The following is a 22,281-nucleotide window of genomic DNA, read 5'->3' on the forward strand; positions in this document are numbered from 1 at the left end:
TGAAGCTCTATAAAACTGCACTGCTTGTTATCATCATGGAACTGTCTCTATGGCTATAAAGGTTATTAATTAGCTGTGTTATTGTCATACAGGATGAACGGGCCATGCTTCAAGACATGTGCATCATATTCCCAATTGCATTGCTGAGGGTCAAGTTGATGTTTCCATTATAAGAACAGCATTTTCAAACTGAGTTTCAAGCCTCAGAAATTGGTACATTTCTGAGGCTTTCCAAAGATTCATCTTAACTCAGCGTGATTGTTTTTGATATATAGGTCTTGGAAAAGAAAAAGGGTTGGTTAAGGGTTTGGCTGTATAGCAGTTCTTTGAAGAGGACATGCTTGCATTATGAACTGAAGCCTTCATCTTAAATGGGAAAGGCAATCGTTCTGTTGACATTATTTCAGGTCTAACGAAGCAGAGATATGGTTCAATGTCCGTGAAAGGTAAATACGTAAAACAGAAAAAATATTTCCATTGGACGTGACTCTTGGGATTGTGTTAATATTTTAACCGCTTCAGTGTCCACATAAACCAGGGATGGGCAAGATGCAGTCTGCGGGCCAGATATGGCCTGCCAGGCCATTCTATCTGGCCCTTGGGATCCCTAAAAAATTTAGAAAACTAACAGTTAACTGCCCCTGGCTGCCTGTCATGTGGTCCTCGAAGGCTTGCCAAAACTCAGTAAGTGGCCCTCCGCCCAAAATAATTGCCCGCCCCAACATAAACACTGATGGATGGCAATTCAAGAGTTTATATTAGTCCTGCAACTCATGTATGCCATGGAAGCATCTGACTCATTTGCCCACCCCCATCCAGGACAAAGCAAAACTATCAGTTTACCAGCTCTTGAAAGTTCACCCTGGAAATTAGCATGCAAAATGCTCTTACACGCTTAATGTGTCAAAACAATGAAGTCTCTGTATTGGACAGCAACCAGCTAAAGGGCCATGAACCTCACAGATACTAAAGTTTACTGAACATGCGATCACTCATATTTTGCTTCTGGCACAAGACAGCCTCCATTTAACTATACACATACTTTTCTAAGAGATATAATCTCTCATTTCACCCCCAACAGGAGTACATACAACCTTATCTGGGAAAATGCAAACACACTCTTTCTTTCCAAAAGGCTTTGTAATGAGTCACTGGGAATGTAAGTATCCAAGCTTAAAACGGAGGTCATCATCTTAGAAAATAAGCAAAGCTAGACTTCTTCTCCCTGGTCTGGGAAGCGCTACAAGACATTTTCCTAACACCAGAGCCCATTTGGGAGCACAAGCTATTATAGGCCCACATCCAACCATCCAAAAAGTGTCTAGTGCTAATACTCCTCCCCATCCCACAACAGATGTGTACCATTTTCTATCCTTTGGTCTCCTCTTCTGCTTTTACCTCTCACGCTGCAGAGTTTGGCCCATGCAAATCAATAAGGACAACTCTACCCCCAGCTGCATGGAGCAGGTTAAAAAAATTAAAGTACAACTCTTCCAGCATAAATGCAGCATTATCACAGCCTAAATATTTCAGGAGGATGTGTTGATTTTGACAACGTTTCAATGGGAAAATAACCTAAGTGGATTGCTTAGACAGGTTTAAAACAAAAAAAGGAAACTGCTGCTATTTTCTCTCAATGTTTGTATCTTAATTTTGTACAATGTATAATTAACATTGGAATGGTCCAACTTTAGCAAAACTATTAACCAAATCAATGTTTTAAAGTGCTCTGGAAATGTTAGAGCTTTGCTCCAATTTAAAATAAAACAAGTTTGAAAATGTGAGGACGTCCTAGGGGATGCACATGCCAGGTTATAAGAAGCTTTATTCCTAACGCACCGTGCAGCCCTGGGCAAAATAATTAACTTTTCTTTGCCTCAATTTTCCCACCTTATGGATGGGGTTAGGAATATCATGCAAACACCTGTGTAACTATGGTGAACTTTGAGGCCAAATTCTACTTTGGTAACAAACTAGAATTCTAATTTGGTAACAAATTTGCAGTGGGGTAAAGCCAGGGTTACTACCGATTTGTACCACAGCAAGTGAAAGTATCAACTGGCCTGCTGGGGATTAGGACTGTGATGATTATTATTAGTTCTGAAACAGTCTTTGAATTGACTCATTGCTGCCATGTGATTTGAAGCAGTTATTTACTGATTCAGGGCTTAAAGGTCCTTGTTGTGTTTGGTACACTCAGTTCATTCATTTAGTATATTTTATTGCTGGCCTATAGCTATAACAGCTTCTTCTTTTTTAGGCATAAGTTTTTGGAAAGCTTTTTTTCCAAAATTGTAAATGAATTATGCTAACAACCATATTAAGCCATTGCTGTCAATTCATTTCTAAACTCCCATTGTATGTGTGTAATCATAGGGAGTCTGAAGAAAAGATTCTTCTTTTACACAGATCTTAGACTTAGTAAAGAGTACCTAGCCTTAGTGTCATGGCTTTACATGAATTTGTAAAATAATGCATCAAGATATTTACTGAACTTAGTTTATTGTCCGAATCCTACTGCTGTGCAATTTTTACTTGGGCAACTTCCAGCAGGGGCAATTCTGAACTTACAGCTTTGAAAATTAGTAAATCACTGAGGCCAGCGCACTGCCATCAAGTTAAAATCTTTGCAAGTGAAATCAGAATCAGTCCCACGGACTTCTCTTGTGGTTGCACTTGAGAAGACAGGTCTGTACGTACCCCCACTATCTTCTGATTATTGCATTTCAGAGCTGCTCCTGTTTTCTTCTAGTTTCGAAGACTACATAGTGCAATTCCCAAACTTTATTAGACTGACTACAAGCCATGTCTTATATACAAACAACATTGCAAGGGAAAAGTAACAGGAAAAAAATCTCCAACTCACATGGGTAAGCTTTTAGCAAGAACGGAGTAAACCACTTTTGCTACTGGACAATTCCAGCATAGTTTCCTCCCATGGAAGCCAGTGAAAGCCAGGGTTTGCTTAGAGATAGATGTTGATTTTGTAAGCTTGGAGTGCAGACAGCTATGATACCAGTTCCTCCTGGCTTTGGTATGCTGTGCCTCTAAAATGCCAAGAAACCTCTCCACAAGAGGTCAGTTATCTTTCTATTCTTGGCACCTGCCCTTCATAAGAGCCACATGCCAGCCCGTCTCCTGGGGACTTGTGTTTTCATGTTGCAGTTTAGTTCCTGCCTCATCATTCTGGACAAACAGTTAGTGTGTCTGTACCTGTCCAAAGGAAGACTTTCCCAAAGGAAAATCAGAGCTGGCACTGTTTTCTTTAGCAGGAGGGGCCCAGCTGTGCCCTGTCACACACCTCTGTTACTTCCCTAGGAACAAGGGCACGTCTATACTGCTTCCATATAAAGCATGCACCACCCATTTCCTCCTGCTTTGTGCATGTGTGCTCCCAAAAATAAGGCAATGCAGTGATCTCAGAGCGACCCTGAGCACACATCCTGCACCTTTAGGGTCTCTATCTCCATCTTGGGTGCATGCTCTACACTGGTGAGGGGGCCAACCTTTTTGGCAGGCCTGCCCACAAATTAGCCCTGCAACCTCCCTGAGAGGCACTCAGATCTCCTTCCCTTTCCACAGCCCGAATGGCGGCTCTACGTTCGGCTCCCTGTCCTGTACTCCTTACCTGCTGCTCTTTCTGCTCCCTGCCCTATCTGCAGCTCCTTGCCTTGTGCTCCCTGCCCCCTCGGCTGCTCTGCTTTCTGCTCCCTGCCCCATCTGCTGCTGTGCTGCTTGTCTCCTCCCTGGTCTGCCGTGTGCCACACATGGAGGCTCCCAGCACCATCTGTAGCACACATGGCACAGGTTGGCCACCCCTGCTCTACACCACGCTAAAGCAGCTACTTAGCCTAGTTGTTGGACTCCAGCAAGCAGAGCGCATGCTTTACACTACCATTCCTGGGCACAGTTTGGGGATGGTGTAGACATGCCTTAAAGATGCTCTCTCATCTCAGGTCTTATTTCAAATAATCCATAAGCAGTAGGGTCACGTACAAGTGGAGTGGGTGCAAAATACCATCCTCCAAAGTACATGCTGTTTTCAGCCGCTTTGCCCAGAAATAAAGGACCACCCAAGGAAAACGGAGAATCAAGCCAATATGTATGTTTTGCCACGACTTGTTCTGCTTCCTGCCCAAAGAAGCTTTCTGAAGCTGGTAATAAATCATTGTCTGGCTTAGTTGAGTAAACAAGACAAGTGTTGGGATCGTCATCTAACTTTAGGGAGGGCAACAAAAGCATTAGTGCTAGTTGTTAGTGTTAACCAGGCATGACTTGTCAGCATCAGTTTACCAACCAATATGAAAACACGCACCCTACGGAAATGCAGCAGCAATGCTATGAAGTGCCATTATCTACCCAAACCAGCTCATTTAGAGACACTTCTGCTCCCCTCCAGCGCAGCAAAACGCTGAGCTCATCTCTGGTTGATCTTTCTAACTTTGAGGGGAGTCGCTGGTACAACCCACCAGACACCGACACGATTATTGTAATGAAGTTGCAGCTTTTGGAAAGACTGGAAAGATTCTGACTCGCTTGTTATTACGGGAGGTGTTCAGGACCAAGCAAAAAGGGGGCCTTGCTGTGGTAGGCTCTGTACAAACACATAGGAGATAACCTTTGCCTTGAAGACTTTGCAATCTAATTAAGCAGGATAAACAAAGAGTGGGGAGAAGCCCAACATGTCTTCAACTTGTATCCTTAGCCTTTCAACCCTATTATTTGCCTATTGGCTCAGCTAAACATTTTAGCAGCAGCTTTGCAGAAGGTTGAAGCCTCTGAACTGCAAACCAGGTTAAACATGAAAACCAAACCACTCTCTTCCTCCTCCCTCCCCCCTAAAAAACATTCTCTGAAGTTTTATATTTCTGAATCGGAGCTCCAGGGGGCCGTTCGTGTTATCTTTGAAAGTGTCATGCAATTGCAGGGTTGGAGGGAATCTCAAGGGTCAGCTACTCCAACCCTCTGCAGACTCAGGATTTGCAGTCCCCTCCCACACAGATGCCCGATGCCCGTCCAGCCTCTCCCTGAACGTTTCCAATGTCAGACTCCAATTCGTGGTTTATTTTAAAAAGGAAAGTTAAGAGGGAAAAAAGCAAATTCTCCCCTTTAAAAAAAACATTAGTGAGACTCTGGGCTGCAATCGACTCCAACTAAAACTTGACTGCTATCATACATGAATGCACTGACATACTCTGAAATTACCCACCCATGAGTCAGTGGTGGGGGACATAACAAATATTAAAACAAGAGAGGAAATCATTACAAGCCCTCCATATACCTGGATACCTAAAGATTAAGGAAAAGGATTAGAAAGAAGCAGACCAGCAGAGGAGGATTAAGAAGAAAAAGAAGATTTTATTCATGAAGTGAAACCCTAACTCTTGGCTTCACATAACTTCCCAAGTGTGAAATTGCTTTGGTCCACTTCCAAAAGAGCACTGAAGAGAAGGCAGACAGCAGGATGGGTGGCAGCAGAGGTGACCCACAAGTGGGAGCCTTAGTCATTTGGCAAGCCTGAGCACCCCTTGCCTAGGAGGTGCAAACGTTTGAGCCAAAAGCCAACATCTGTTTGGGGCCAAAAAAAAATTCTCTACCTAGAAAGCTTAGTGATTTACTAGCCAAATCCTTCCCTTAATTTTGACGGGAAGCTTTTTTCAGAAAACAGAGACATGTAAACCAAAAACGACTGCCTTCTGTTCAGAGAACACAACTGCCAGAAGTGCTAGATACCGCCCCTCTCTGCAGAGAGGATGCTTGACCCCAGACCCAATCTCTCTGTAGAACTACTATGAACACCTGCAGGTACTCAAGCAAGTTCATTCATCTGGTACTTAGTATGAGCAGGCTGTATTATTAGATGCCCCTTTCTGGGACTGCCCACATCCCAGTCATCCCCAGGCGTGTGTAGATGAAACAGGGGCCCTAAAGCGAAGCGGTTTTTAAAAACACCACTTCAATTTATGGCCCTTTAAACCCCTGTGTCGTGCACATACCCAAACTTACCTGCCTCTGGCAGCTGGGAGGAGAGGGTGAGCTGCCAGCAGGTGGAGTGGTCCCTGGGCTGTGGTGGGGGAGCTGGTGCTTCCCTCTCTGGCAGCAGCAATACCCCACCCCCAGGCAGCACCTGCCTGCAGGCATCTAGCTCGGGCGGTCCCAGGGGGCACTGCAGCCACAGAGGGAAGCACCAGGTCCCCACACAGCTCAGGCAGGCAGCCATGCTTCAGGGGGTGGGGGGGAGAAAAGAGGCATGCTGCTTTTCTTGGGTGGAGCCTGCCTTCCCCGGCTGCCACCAGGCTGCCTGCACCAGGCTTCCTGCAGAGCCCCTGAGCTGCACGGAGCCCAGTGCTTCACTCAGCAGCTGTAGGGAAGTGAACTAAAACTCCTCAGAGGAGTTTTAGCTTGCAGCACCCCAAGTCATTTAAAGGACATTACACCACCGAATTTGCTACAGCGGCTGGAATTACTGTGCAATACACCGCCGACACATACAAGCACCAACACCATTAAAAGTGGTGCAAAAGCGTGTAACCCATTTTAAAGTGTCATGCACACATGCCCCTCGTTTAGTCTACACATGGCCCCCCTGACCGGGTGATGAATCTCCTGACCAAGGAAATGCATATTTTGGATTAGCCGTAAGAGCGTAGATTTATAATTGACGTATATAGCTCCTCTCTCTCATAAACAGTGAAATAAAGTACTGGAAATGGAGCAAAAATATGCCTGCTAGAGCAAATTTAAAAACCCACAAAATTTTGCCTTTGAGTTAAGGCAACATATGTCTGTTTGTGTGCACACACAGGTTAAAGATCTACCCAAGCCTAGCAGGCTGTTGTGCAAGCAGAGTTGAAGCACACCTGCTTCTATAAGCAACAGCACACAAGGGAGATGTGGGCTGGGGCCAACCTTCAGCAAGTCTCAAACCGGTGCCTGTAGAGATGGCAACAAGGAAGTGTATCCACTCTGCCACCCCTTTCCCTGTAAATACTACAGGCATATTTTTGAGAGTTTCATCTTTTGCTGCTGCTTGCTTTTTAAATAATAGAAGTACATTTTAATGACTAGTGAAACTGCTTTAAAGCAGGTCAGTTACTATTCAGGGAAAAAGCAGAGAACAGAAGATCTTTTAAGAAATTAGGTCATTTATGTCTTTGTACAGTGTATTTTTGCAACACCTGTAAACTCCATTCCAAAGTTGCTCCGTAAGCACCTTAAACTTCAGGTCGCTTCTAATTTCTCAGGATATGATCTTTACAGCATTATACAGTATTGGAGGTATCAATCAATGAGATAGGGCAATCACAAGCATGAGGAAAATATAGAATGAGAATCTAAATGAATTATCTGAAAGTAAGATCTTCCCCGACAGAAATCCACTCTTGACAATGACAGTCTGGAATCAGAGTTAGCATGTTTGGGCAACCCTCAATTAATTCCAAAGTGAGGAGTTATTAAAATGATAAACTATGATGCATTTAGTGACAAAGAATGCACAGAGAAGCAAACTATGTAGAGAGAAGCTAAATTACCAGTAAGAGGAGTTTGGGAATACAACCAGACTCTGGCAGCTGTTACAGGTTACCTTTGAAAGTGTTTAAGTCTGTGAAATATTGTGCCATCATAAACCTAGAACAGTTTCAGAGCAGACGCACGTTAAGACTTAATACTGTCTCAGATCTGCACAGCTGACTTGCCAGTAAAGCTAGGGACAGAAATGACATGTAAACCAGTATATGCGATTGGAAACTGGTTCAAACGTGTAACACAACAGGGCTAGGTACAGACAGTCAAAAAGCCCGAGGCTGAATTGATTCAGTCTTTGCAGGTTAAACTGAAACAGAACTGAACAGACATTTACCTCCGATTCAGGAAATGCAGCCACATGCCTGCAGTAGCCCAGGCCAGAAGCAAAGTGGGAGGAGGGCTAGAGCAGGGCTCTCTAGCTATATGTTTACTTCCTCTTCCTGCTGCCCCCGAGGTCTCTCGGATTTGCAGACCAGAATCACAGCAACAGGACTCTACATGGTTGCTCACCATGGTTCTTCTTCCAGGTGCCTCTGGGATTTGTGGTCTACAGTTGCAGCCAGAAGTAAGTTTGAGGCCCTTTGAAGTCCTGACAGTCAAAAAGCCTAAGACTAAATCAATTTAATCTTTGCAGGTTTGTCTAAGCTGCATAGATTGAACTGATAAGCAATTGAGCAGACATACACTTTTGATTCTGGAAACACAGCCACATGCCTGCAGTGGGAATGATTCTGCACATGCCTTGTCAGGCAGTAAGTCTGAGTAAGTTTGAAGGGGTTTTTTACCCCCCTCCCTTGCCCGAGATGGGGTTTGTGGGGGGAAAGGGAAATCCCCCCCAGACTGGTCTGCATCCCCAACTGGGCTTAGCCCCCCACCACCCGGCTTTATCATCTAGCCCTCACTGCTCCCTGTTCTCCGGAGCAGACAGCTGGAAAACATAGACCAGGGCTAGAAAGCATGCTGGCATGGCGGGGAACAGTGATTTAACTTGAACCAGGAAGGGGTCTGGGACAGAAGTTTCATAAACCAGTTTGACCCAAATCTGTTAAGTCTGATACTACATTCATCCGGGTTTATCTTAATCCAGTTTCAGGCATTTTGAAACTGTTTTTTTGCATGGAACTTCTATTCTGTTACAAGTTTAAACCGGTTTCTGATTACTTAAACTGTTTTACATGTAACTTATGTCCTTAGCCCAGAAGTTCAGTGCACAAACGCCTTTCAAAATGGCTGAAACTGGTTTAAAATAAACCCAGATGGAAGTACTATCAGACTTAACTGATTTAGGCTAAACTGGTTTATTGAACTTCTGTCCTAGATTCCCTCCAGATTCAAGTTAACTCACAGCCCTCCAGCATCCCAAGATGCTTTGCACCTCCTATACACCCCTGCCCATCACTTGGGCAGGCTTGCCTTGGCCTAGGCTGTCTGTTCCAGCCCAGCAGGGAGTTGTACTCCAGGGACCCTCAGCTTCTGGCCTGGGCCACTGTAGGCATATGGCTGCATTTCCAGAATCAAAAGTGAATGTCTGCTCAATTGCTTACCAGTTCAGTCTACGCAGCTTAGACAAATCTGGGAAGATTGAATTGATTTAGCCTTGGGCTTTTTGACTGTCTGGATTTTAAAGGGCTTGGCAAGCAAGGGCATGGACAGGAGCCAGGTCTCTACCACAGTGGGAGAGGAGCGGGGAGGGTGGCATGTAAGTCACCATGCTGGGGGGGCAAAGCTGTGGCCTCCCTCACTCCAGAGCTAACAGGAGTCAGCTGGAGCTGTGGGCAGGAGGGGAACAGTCTTGAAAAATAACTGTTTGAAGTGAACGGGCAGGGAAGGGAATGAAAGAGAAAGGAGTGAAACAAGGAATATAACTAAAAATAAATAAATAAATAAATACATGGACCAAAATATCCTTCATGTTTCACTGAATTTGGATCGAGTCAAGGGACATTGAGTTAGCACTCACACCAGGGCTGAGCTGAGGCCCAGCAGGCTCAATATGTGCATGCCACACTGATGTACAGCGGAGACCCAGTGGGTTCGCTGCATGCATTTTTTGCTCCCTGGGGAGAAAAGGGGGTGTTGGGTTGGGACCAGCACCACCCCCCAGAGCAGTAGCGTTCACGCTGGTTGAAAGTTTGCCATGGAGCAAAGGAGTGGGAAAGGCTAGGAATGGTACATCCTGGGGTGCTGGAAGAATGAAAATAGAGGATTTTATCTCCATGGAGCCAACTAACAATGTGAAATGGAAGTTGCTTGGATTACCAGCCTATCCCTTCCCATAGCCTGCTACCCAGAACACACCTGTGTCAAATGAGGTTTAGCAGTGATACAATACCTATTCAAAAAGTGTTCTGCACTACAGCAGGCTCTTGCCATGTGAACTCAACAAACGAGCACCTTGGTTAGTCTCTCTCTAGATGTCAGTGGAATTTGGATCAGTTCATCCTCCTTTACATTTGGTTATTTTTTCTTTAAGTGAATTCATGCACTATCCATGCAAGATTCAAGATGGCTGGAGCTGGACACTGAAGTCCTGCTCATTCACAGAGCATGTGTAGGATAGTTACCAGCAGTGCAAATGTCATCACAGTCCCCTGAGCCAGCATCTCATTATCTACAGAGATTATTCTCCAGGGATACAAACACACGAGTTACTTACTGCAAATAAAATGGGATGGGTACTTCCCAGTAAAAGTTACCTGCTTCCCAGTAAAAGTAAGTGCATGTTCTTAAAGGAAGTTAAACCTTGGTGACTTCTCATTGACAGCTAAAATCATGCTGACATATAACACGATTATGACAACAGTTCTGGACATAAAACACGAGAGCCAACACAACTTTCTCCAGTGTAAGTTTGTTCTTCACTTCTTCAGAAGGAACTTTATACTGAGGAAAAGCATCTCCCCCTCAGTAAATGCTGTGCACTGTTTTCCTCTGAAGTAAGTTCAGAAACCTACAGAGCAAATATGTTTTGTCTCCACACCCTGTGCCTGGGGTTGACCTTCCAGTTATCATGCAAATGAGTTTGTATAGAGCAGCTGATGCGCAGTAAAACCTCATGATAACTTGTCTGTATGTCCACTCTGCAAGCGTGAAAGGGAAGGTACCAAACCTCTCAGCTGAGACTGTCTACAATGGAGTGACTAGTGCCTGCTGTTACCATGTCCTCCTAGAAGGTAGATACCATGGGTCAGCATGAGGGAATACATATTAACTGCATCACTTTCCAATACGTGAGTGCCCAGTTGTTCTACTATTAATAATATGGAGAACCTAGATGGTCCTCTCAGCAGTCAGCACAATGCCTGCCCACAGTACATGTTCCATATAAAATGCTCATAAAAGACTAAGGCTGACCTTCCTGCTCATCTTTCCACACCAGGCTTGCACCCAACACCTTACCAGCAGGGGGATGAGAAGAAACTGGCCCTCCATACCCACATCTACAGATCTGTGAAGATGGCAGGAAACCACACTAAAGAGGAGAGGTTCCCCACTCAGCTCCCTCCCCTACTCCAGCCGCAAGCTACTTACAGTACCAGAAGTAAAACACCAGCCAAAATTTGCCCTTGGCATTCAGGACTTAGTGCATTCAGACGTTACTCTACCCACACGTACATGACAATTCTGTAGATTCTGCCTCCTCTTTCAGCTTTGTCTGTTTTCCCAATTCGCCCCATAACAGCCTGGTAGAAGGTTACAACCATTACAACTGCACCCAGCCAAAGCCATATTCAGAGGCAGATCCAGGGGGCTTTTGAGTCCTACTCCACTCAAACTTTAAAACCAGCTGCTACGGGGGAGCCAGAGATTGTAGGCAACTCTGTAACAGATGCTGAACCCATGTTCAGGAGGCCTGAGTATGCGCTTGGCTTCTTGGGTGGTGTTTGCCCCTTGTACTGAGCTCCATACTGCTTACAGCTGTGGCTATATGAGCTGCAGCCAGAGCCACGTAAACGTATGCTAATTCTTCTGGACAGGGGTAGGCAACCCCTGGCATGGGTACCAGAGTGTGGCACTCAAAGACATTTTGCTTGGCATGCATGCCTCTGGGTGGATGGCGGGGAAGGGGCCAGGGCTACATGGCCACAACAAGGATCAGTATGCGTGTTCTGAGAACATGGGCCATCATGAATGACAGGTCATGGATATATCTCCCAACATCCGCCCATGTTCTCAGAACTCACACGCTGCATCTAGACATAAAACTCCACAAAGCAATTTGCTTTTTTTTCCCAAGACACCAGGAACCGAAGTGTCAGAATAGTCACTTCACTGATTTAGTATCAGCGGCAGAACTATGTAGACAACAGATGACTACGTCAAAGGCACATGATCCATTTAAGAGGCACCAATGCTTTGTCTGCTATGCTTACAAACACCATCTTTGTTTAAAGACAGACATTTGCTTTCTGGATCTGACAGCTTTTTGTACAAGATATTACTCTTTTTCTGCGAAGTAACTTTTTAATCAGTCTTGCCACTCGGCAACAAAGCAGCACAGAATATTTTACAAAATGAGACTGCAAACCTATAAAAATTGCAGGGGACTAATAGGGCCAGACCAAAACCACTGCCAGCTTTTTAATAAACTTAACTAGACTTCAAACTCATGGCATCCTTTTACTAGCTTTGCACTGAATTCTCTTTCCGATCCTGTATCTGTTGTTAGATTTTGCTATTTTAAATACATTACAACAGCACAGCCATCTATTAAAAAGTGGATCATTTCGTGCCCAGAAGGAGGACAAAAACTGAATCAGAAATCTTTTATGCTGCATCTTATCATGGTTAGTGCAAAGCACCTACAATCCCATCAGACCTGAGTCTTTCAAGTACTTACAAGGGTTTGAGAGACACAAAGTCATCTGAGCACACTTCTTTGAATTCTCTTCTCCGTTTCTTTTTGGTATTCGTCCTTCTCAAAGAGCCCATGAATAGGTTAGGTCAAGGGTGGGATACAAACCCTTGCATGCATATACTCGATACATCACATTATAGCCTCCTTTAGTTCATAAAGGCATTTGCCAAGTCCTATAATCCACTCTGGCATGGCAGCTAAATGCTTTCATTACAAAAGCAACTAAGAGCTGTACATCACGCTGTCCCAGCCATTTGTTTCTGCATACTGGACCACTCTAGCAAACAGGTACCAAAGATGGAGACCCTCGCTTGAGGTACCCCAACAGCCAGCAGTGCAATGTATCCTTTAGTAGGAGCCTCTTAATTTTGAGTGACATGACAACAGCCAGGCCAAAAAGGCATGCCCTATATCAGAGATGTCAAACACAGCCCATAGGCTCATCCAGCCCCCAGTGCTGTCCTCATGTCTTGGACTGGACCCATGTGCTGCTGTGACATGTGCCAGACTACCCCTGCATGGGGAATGTGGGGCTGGATGAGTTTGACCTCCCCTGACCTAGAGGTTCAGCAATGACAGATTACAGTGGAATCACTCAAACCGACCAGAAAGTCTCTGCAGGCATTGCAACAACTAGAGGCAAGCAGCTGCATTTTGTACTGCTCAGGCTGTCTGGTGATTTTAATGATTGAAGGTCAGCCTGAAATCTGAGCATAAGCATATGGAGGAAAAACCACATCAGAGAGGAGCGCTCTAGCCATCAAGAGAAGGTGGAAGTCCAGGAAGAAGAGCCCCAGCAAAAGTGAAAAGCAAGGTAAGGGCACCAGTCAGTGCACCAGGCCACTCCTCCCACAGCAGGGCTGGCATCCACCGTGGTACCTAACAGAAGGGCAGCGCTGCATGCTGTTAGGATGGTCTTGTCTTATTTGTGATCTCAGGCAGAGGCAACATGAAAACAAGCTTGTTTGCACAGTCTAACTGACTTGCAGAGCTACAGCAGCATAACTCTGTTAGCCATGTATGCCCCCTGCACAAAGATAAAGCCCACTTTATTTTAGTGTAAGAACTGGAGTAGAGTCCCATGTATTCTGCAGCAGACTCAATGCAGGGGCCTAGGCTAGTGTAGTCACAGGGCTGTTATTCTGCCTGGCAGCTTTCTCACACAGACCAGACTTTGATAGCTGCTGGGAACACGCAGCTTGGCAATTCTATTATAAAAAGAGCTCCATCTACAATCCTTCACTCATGCAAGTCGCATTAAAAGGGAACAAACCTACGGAAGCTGACAAGACTGCTCCAGGAGCAAGTGCAATTCAGATCAGGGAGGCTTTACCCAAAACACATGCAGCAAAGGAGGGCGAGGACTGGCGCCTTGGAGAACCCAGGTGACACCTGCCAGGTGCTCACAACAATTTGACTGAAATGTCCCCAGCACAGATTTGGGGCTCGGACAGTTCTCGGGCCCTGATTTCACAACTCACCCCTTACAGTCTTCTGACCTAAAGGAAACCTTCTTCTCCTTTTATACAAACAGGAACAAAAAAAAAGTACTCTCTGTGAGGCTGCAGCCAGGCGGCCAAGGTGAAAAGTAGACCTGCCTCTGAATTGCTTACAACACGTTGTGCCCTGCCAGTCCCAATGTGCTCAGTTATTCTAATAGGATTCCAGCACAGGATTAAATCTTCCTTTGGGAAGCAAAGACACTGAGGGTTAAGAGAAGACTGATCAGAAACTCAGACAACAAGGTGTCTTGGGCCTTCCAAATACAGAACTGTACTCGGCTGCCAAACACTCTCCCTGCATTGGCACTTCCACTTGGATTTCCTGAGTCAGATGTGACGCAGGTATATTAAAAAGCCCTGGAGATGGCACCTTCCCCCATCCAGTCCCCCCCTCAATGCAAGTTATCTGAGCCAGTATTAATGTACAACAAAGTGGGGTGTGAAGAAAGGCACATCTAGGAACAGTAGGACCAGCTGAATGGCCACGAGACATGGCATATATTGTGTTCTCATTCTTCCAGAGTATTTCTTCCATTAGCTGGAGCCCCCGCCCTTCTATAACAACCCTCTGAGATACGCTCAGCAGCCACCTTACAAGTTCTTCCTCACCAGCCTGCTACAGGCCAGTCTCATCCTTTCCATCCCCAGCCAGAAGTTACCCAAAGAATTGCTTGTGCAGAATTCTCCATAACTTCTCTGGGGACCGAAACATTTCCAGCAGAGAATATCATTCCTCCACCCCGACAAGACGCACGGAAATTTCACGTCACCACGAACTGACAGCGAATGCAGCAGCTTAAATCTCTCTCCCTTCATGGTTTGTTTCTTCCCTGACACAATGACCTTAGGCAAGCATTTCTCGTCTGTAATCCGCCAGAATAATTGGACCTGAAGGCAACAGAGACCAGGTAGCTGCTCGCCAGGAGGTCAGCATTTCTTAATCTGGCTAACCCAGGGGAGCATATCTGCATGATAAATCTTAATGTAAGATGTGTCAGTTGATTAAGCCTCTGTTATTGTGCTCATAGCAGCCATGGATCCCAACCACACACACTCGGGCCTCTCTCAGAGCCATTCAATACAGCTAAGCCAGCAACATCAAGCTGTCACCGAGTGCAGGTTTGGGCTTTATCTGTTTAACAGAACAAAGCAAGCAGTTTGGAAAAGGATTTAGAGGGACACCATTGCCTCACTCTTAATATCCGCCTTCCCTCCACCTTGTGTACAGTCTAATGTGGAGCCCAGTCCCGCGAGGAGCTGAGTTCATCTGCTTTTAACTCCAGTGGGAATCGAAAGCAGATAACACCCCTAGTATGGTGCCCAGCACGCTGCAGGATCTGGGCCACCGGGTTTCTTTGTAGCAAGGGCTGTTCTCTCTCTCTGGTGTCCATCAAGGCTCATAGCCCTGGGATGGACACGTACATTTTAATTTACCCCATTGTTATTTCCCTGGAAACAGTTGCAGGAACAAGATCTTCACATGAACACGGCAGGCCAAGTACTGAGGCAGCGAGCCAGGGGGAAATAAGTGAGACTTTACCTAGGAATCTCCAACGAAGGTTATCAGGACTGCGGCAACACCTGCTTTGTGTGTGCAGAAAAGTTTCAACTCTCTCATACTTAATACTGCCCCACTGCTGCCAGGGAAGGTCAACAGCTTGCCATTGTGTACCACACAGTTCCCAACTCTCACCATTTTTATCACCAGCTGTTCAGTATTTGGCAGTTTTAGGAAAGCCCCAGCTCATGTGATTAATGAGAATCTCAGCTTTCACTAAAAAAAAGCCATTTCCTAGCAGCTGCAAACACCAAACAGCCAATCTCATGATTGCTGAGCACTTCACAAGACAAGTACCAGCAGTGAGCCCACGCCGTCTGCTTACGATTCTGCCAGGTCTCACACTATGGAGGTGACACCAGGCCCCTTTATCCAGGGCTAATGGGTCTGAAGGAGCATCGGGCAGTGTAGGGAATACCCTCATCCTAACTTTGACCCCAAAGTGTTGCACACCCATGTAGCGGTCTCCAGCGAGGCAAGAAGGCTGTGTTCTGAGCACCAACCTCGTGTGCCCCCTCAGCAACTCCCCTGGCAGGGCTGTTTCCACAGAGAAAGCACAATGCTTCTTTCCTCCCCTTTCTGCTTCCTACCCCACCTGGCTTCACTGAGCAATCCCACTCAAGGATAGCAAAGATGTCTCCTGAGTTCATCTGCTAAACCATCCTCACCAGAGGCTTCATTAGTTATGAGCAACTGAGCCATTTGCTCCCTTTGCTGCCATCCTGCCCTGTGGGACCTCTGTTTGATGCTCTGTTTGATCCCTGTGATATCCCAGCAGCACTACCCACTTTCTGGCTTATTGCAGCTGATTGCAGCAGCAGCCTAAGCAGTGAAGTTAGTCACAGCTCTGGGGAAAGCAATCCTGCGCTTCAAACAGAATTGCCCCTGCTCTGCCCTCCACTGTTTTCCAACCCCTCTCTACTCCCAAAGCCAATGCTGGTTGCCCACTTATTTGTGAGCCCTTGCCCTGCCCTGCCCTCCCTGACATAAGTGCCCCATCCTCTTCCATGTGACTCTACCCCAAGCCCTCACTTTTGAATCCTGGTGCATGTACCTCCACTGCTGCCCGCTGCTGTGGTCCACCCCTCCCCACTCCATATGGGAATCCCAGCTAGAGGGACAATCCCCCCACACCTGCTCCTTAGCAGGGCGCGCGATGAGCAGAGATTGTCTGGTGCAAAGGCTCCTTCCCTGGTGCAATGAGCACTAACTGGCAGCATGCAGCACAGCCTTGCACCCAGGGTTTCAGGAGGGAGAGTCTGTGCCTCCAACAAGCCATACTTTCATCAGAAACCTCCAGCCTGAGTCCCTTGGCAGGCCAGTCACAGAAACCCAGACAAGCAACTTTCAGGAACAGGGGTATTTATGCCAGGGGATGCTGAGCTCAGTTCAACCTGATGCCTTCATTTTGCCCCCGCTGCAGAGACACAACTCCACAGTTAAGAGGCTGTTTAATGGACAGGCACAATTCATGGCTTTGGCAGAACAGCCACCAAGGGCAGGTCTATGCCAGCAAAGGCACACCATGGGCAGCACGGTACACTTGAAACAGACTGTAGTCACCAAGAGGAGTGCTAGGCACATGTTGGCACAACTGCTCAAAGGCAAAGGTTTACTGGAGACTGCCTAGTTGACTGGAGGCAACTACATTATGCTTTGGGGCACAGCGCACGTAGACTGGGCACACCAGGTTGGCATGAAGCACTTCCTAGCATGGTCCGTGGTGTGGAAGTGATCTTTACCTCTGAACCTACCTTAAAGCATGGCAACTGGAGAGTCCAGTTTGTTGCTGTGGACATGGGGAAGAGGTTAACCATCTCCAACATCACTTCTAAAGAGCCCAGATGGAGATCTGTAGAGTAAGGACTCTTCAATAAAAGGCGGAGGCCAGCAGGTGTCCTTGGGGAGGAATATATAGGAGGTACCTTTCACAGGAGGTACCAGAAGCCATATTATGGCATCACTGGCAGCGTGGGAAGGGGTGCAAGTGAGGAGAACAGCAACACCTTCATGAAGTGGGAGCAGACTATGACTACCCACATGCTGCATTGCATAGGCACAGCCTACAATTCAGATGGAATCCATTTCAAGAAGCCACAAAACAACACCTTTGCATAAATCTCCCCTTCATTTATAAGCTGCTGGGATCCGGGTTGTATTTCTAATGGTTATAATGAATGGCTCTGCAAGCCACCTGACAAACAATCAAAACAAATGCACATGCTCAGATCCACTATTCCTAATACACCAAACACTCTCTGCCTGTGTGGAAAAAAATGCTGCATTTTCAAGTGTGTTACAAGGAAACTCTCTAAACGCTGGAAGAGGTGATCGGGGTGAGCAGCACCGGAGGTTTTATCTGAGTCCAGTATTAGGATTCTCAGCAAGCAGGTGGCAGATTAACTACCTTGCTCCAGGTGACACACAGTGGCCACTGGCAGCTCCCTGAGAACACATGCTGCGCACCCTTTCTGCAGGCAAACTGTGTATCTGGATTAAGATTTCATTGTAAAATCCACATGCACGCTCACCGAGTTGAAAATCACTATGCCCCATGCCAGCGGAAGAGTTACTAGTCTAATGTTTGGGTCATTTGGTGCAGAAATCCTGCCCTGGTAAGGAATATACAAAGCAGCCCACATTTCTCACACACATTTCATTTTAGGATTGTCCTGGAAATCTGTATGGTTAGAAGGGGCTGGGCTGGAGTTCAGAGGAAAATCTGCAGTTTTTAGGCTGACACTTCTCTGAGTGATAGACCTCACTAAGAGGAGACTCCATGGTATGAACTTAAAATCTACTGCTGAACTCCATCAAGGGCCAATTTAGAACTATTTCAGAAATCATTACACTTGAAAAGCTGATTAACGGCTCACATTTGTAAGAGCCAGCATTTCCGCGGATGCTCTTGCATGAGTAATAACAAGCGCTCCCAAAGAAAGATACCTTTGCAGTGGCATAAGGACACGTTCAGAGAAGATTCAGGCTCATTATGTCTCTCAGCTCCATTTAACTTCACCTCTGGAGCAATAATATGGAGCACACAGTAAAATACTGTATGTGCTAGATCCATGAACTGAAGGGCCAGAATATGAACCAGCCCTGAAACAACACAGATGCTATGAGTAAGTGAAAGTAGTAATTGCTCTGTCAGTGTAGGAGCCCTACCAAGATTCATCTAACTCCAGAGCAGAGTTGCTACAGCATGGGCACTGCAATTATGCCCATCTGTAAGCAAGACTGAGCGGGCAAAATATTAGCAAAATATGAGATCTCCCTCTCTGCAGCACAACGACAGCAACTTCTCAGAGGAAGATGCTGCTGCTACTAAGAGAAGAGAAGGGGCAGAGCTATTCAGGGATTACCCGGGGCCAGAGCTGTTCAAAAGGAGCAGCGGAACTCAGGCTCCCCTCCGAAGCTCACTTCTCACCGCCACCCAATTCCCATTCCCTTCAAAAAAGGCCTTGCTTGCTCCACCGTGGGTCTTATCTACCCAGACTTATTCCAGAGGAGAGAGTCCACACACAATTGCTCAGAAATAGCTACTGTGCTTTAAATCCACTCTCTCCCTTAATGAACAAACCCTTAGCTGCTGTTCTGGTCCTGAAGTCTCGGACTATAGTTTTCAACCTGAGGGTCCCCTCTGCTGCCCACACTTTTTGCCAGGAGGAGGACTAGGTCCCCTTTCCATTTGGCAGAGCTGCTCACAGCACACCTCATACACATCACTCAGATACAAGTGGGGAGAAGATGTATTTTGGAGAGGATGTGGGGATTGTTTGGTTGGTCTTGGACAAACACTACCTAGGGCATTCAGCCCCCTGTGCAGAGATACATGATGGAGCACAATAAATAAGGACACAGAAAGAGTAAGAGTCAGGAGGAATGGGTGGTCTCATGGCACTGCTTGGCACTGACACTTGTACCTTTGTTTCCAAAAGTATTTCAGTAGCAGAGCATCATGCTGGTAATCACCTGTAGCATTCGTGAGAATGCAGGCATAAATCACCAAGATAACATCACTCCACAGACACGGCTCACTGTCCAACAAGTCCCCCAGGAGCCTTTCATCCCTGTCTAAGAAGTTGCACACTGCCTCGGCTATGGGCAGTCGCAGACCACTAAATTAAGCAAATGAGCCCTCTTCCCCCACAAAATGATTCACCGCTATTTTGTGTAACTATGACAGCACTGGGAGAAGTAAAAGGCAACTTTCCCAGGAAAATCAAAGTGCCCTACGATATCTCAGGACTCCACTCAGGCCAGCAGTACCTCTGGTATGTACATATAGGCACTGTATGGACATCAGTCCCTTTCAACTGTGAATTTCAGTCCCATATCCTGGCCTGACCCCCCGCTGTGCTAGATCTGGAAGGTCACCTTCCATTACGATAGCCTGCGGTTGCCTCTTGGCCAGCTCTTCCTAAGCAAGTTCACAACCAAGTTGCACAGTAGTTGGCTAGGACCTGTGTACCCAGGAGGGTTGAGGGAGAAAGAGCAGATGCTACATCTGAACGCTGTGTTGGCTGTTTCAGGTATGAATGTCACGACTTGGTTGTCACTCTTTCATGTGCTGTATTTAAGGAGTTCGCAGTTTCTCCTTCCCAGGGTCCCCGATCATAAAACTCTCTACGTTCAAAATCAGAGCAGTACTTCCCCAACCTGGAGTTCAGGGTTGAGTAAATTTAAACTCCTATACACATAGTGCAATGTTGCCATATAGACTAGATCCCACAGGTTCACCCAGGAATAACAGATGTGTCCCCTTGCACCTAATGACTTTGTTAAATGCACCACAAAGTTGTGGCAACTTCACTTGCAGCTTATTAAACCTTTGAGGCATCCGGACGTAGTTTCCCTGCCTCGCTGTAGATGGAAACAGAGGCGCACCAAGATACAGTTTAAAGTCTATCATTTTTAAGTGGCACGACGAAGAGCTTACAAACTCACTACTGTGCAGCTTATATCCAATGCTTTACAACAACAAAAAAAACACAAAATTGGAAAATGGCAGGAAAAATCCACACTCAAAACACACACACACCATGCTTAGACGTGACTAATATCAGGATTGCTCAGACCAAACACAGACACCTTCAACGCGTAATGTTAAAACAAGTGCAAAACTTTAGAACTACTGGTTCAGAGGTACCTTTTATTAACAACAAATTGCCAAAAAAAAACCCTTTTCTGCAAGCTTGTGGGCACGCATGCCTGAAATGTTTAAACACGCATCCTTGTCAAACTTTCAAATTATCCACTGACAAGCAAGCGGAAGACCTAACTTGTGGATGCCGTCTGATCACTAACAAGCACAGCAGCATTAAGATGAGGTTGGCTAAATACACAGAAAGCAGGATAATACAACAAGAGCTATACAAGTAAGGGCTCAGCCACCCCACAGCCCTCCTCCCTCCTCTCTGCAGGTCTGTGCTCACTCGGAGACCAACCTTGCCTGCTCCCTCTCAGGCAAGCGTCACACATGAATCAGGACCACAGGACCGAGTCCCTGGCACACAGACAGACTGGGCGCATGGAAAAAAGTTTGAAAACAAAAAGCCGCTTTCCCAGAAAAGCCACAAACCCGCATCCGGGCTGCGGCTCCATCACCCCGCCACCTGCGCCCGGCTCCGTGGCACCGCCGCCCCTTCGCTTGGCTTAGTGGGGACACGGCAAAGCGGACGCCCGTCGCCTTCTCGGTCCCCTCCTCGGAAAGGTGACACGCGGGGGTGGGCTGCATGTGGGGCAGGGACCCCGCGGCGGCCCATCACTCAGCCCAGGGCCGGAGGGGGCGCGGGGGGAGGCTGCAGGGAGCCGGCTCACCCGCGTTGCGGAGCTTCTTGTTCCTCAGCACGGCCAGGATGACCAGCACGTTGCCCAGCACGTCGGCCACGATGGTGAAGATGAGCACGGCGGCCAGCAGCAGCGGGGCCGGGCTCGGCGCCAGCCCGCAGCCCGCGCAGCTCCCGTTGCCGCCCGGCATCTCCGCGCCGCACGTGCGCCCGCGCCCCCCCTCCCGCGGGGCAGCTCCGCCGCTCCCGGGAGCCGCCTTCCCGGCCCGGGCTGGCCCAGGCTCCCCCCAGCTCGGGCTGGGCTCCTGCTGGCGCCTGGCTAGCGGCCCGCGTCTCGCCCCTCCGCTCAGGGCCACACTGGGGGTCGGGAGGGGGTTACGGGGCTGCCTTCCTCTGGGCTCTCTCCTGGGGGCAGCAGGACGCTGGCTGCCCTTCCCTGGGGCGCTAGGGTGGTGCATTTGTAGGGCCTGGCGGCTCCAGGAGGGTTAGACCCGCAGTTTTGCGAAGCAAGGCCTGCCCAGAGTTGGCGCCGGTTCTACGGCCCACCATGACTGACTGAGAGGAGGCACTTTTCCGACCTCCCCGGGAGCACTGGTTATGAACCCGCCGTCCCCGCTTTTTCCTCAACTTGTCCCAAGTAATCAAGCACCTCACAGTCAGTGCCCCTCTTGCAGCAACAGAGGACTTCGCCGGTTGTGAGCGGGCCTAGTTGCGCGCCATAGGCCTGTGGCTAACCACTCGACCCCATGCTCCACTGTGGAGATGAGAGCGACGCAGAAGTTGGGCAGCCCGCAACTACTGGTGCCTGAAGTTGTCCGACGAAGCTGAGAAAAAGTTGGGGGCAGGCAGGAGCTGGAAAGCTGGCAGATGGTGCCACCATGCGGCCTTTCGGGGTAGCACCTTTCCACGCCCGCATCGGGCCGCCGCTGCGCCAGGGCTGACGCTTGTGTTTACCTCAGGCCCGCCCGGGCCTGCATTAGGCCCCGTGCACCCGGACAGCCCCTCCGGCTGGCACGCAGCCCGGCTGAAGGCCGCTGCAGTGCA

The 22,281-nt window shown here is 47.5% G+C and overlaps 1 protein-coding gene across 1 annotated transcript in view; it reads right to left on the reverse strand.

Moving 5' to 3' along the window:
• GPR50 (G protein-coupled receptor 50) overlaps positions 1–21,428 on the reverse strand; it is a 47,515-nt gene extending 26,087 nt beyond the window's left edge. Inside the window, exon 1 of the mRNA XM_019540452.1 lies at positions 21,269–21,428. Within this exon, the coding sequence (XP_019395997.1) occupies positions 21,269–21,428 (160 nt within the window). The remainder of the gene's footprint in view (positions 1–21,268) is intronic.
• Between the last annotated feature and the right edge of the window lie 853 nt (positions 21,429–22,281).

This window comes from Crocodylus porosus, unplaced genomic scaffold (genome assembly GCF_001723895.1).
Source record: "Crocodylus porosus isolate Cpor-Errol unplaced genomic scaffold, CroPor_comp1, whole genome shotgun sequence".
Classification (NCBI taxonomy): Eukaryota; Metazoa; Chordata; order Crocodylia; family Crocodylidae; genus Crocodylus; species Crocodylus porosus.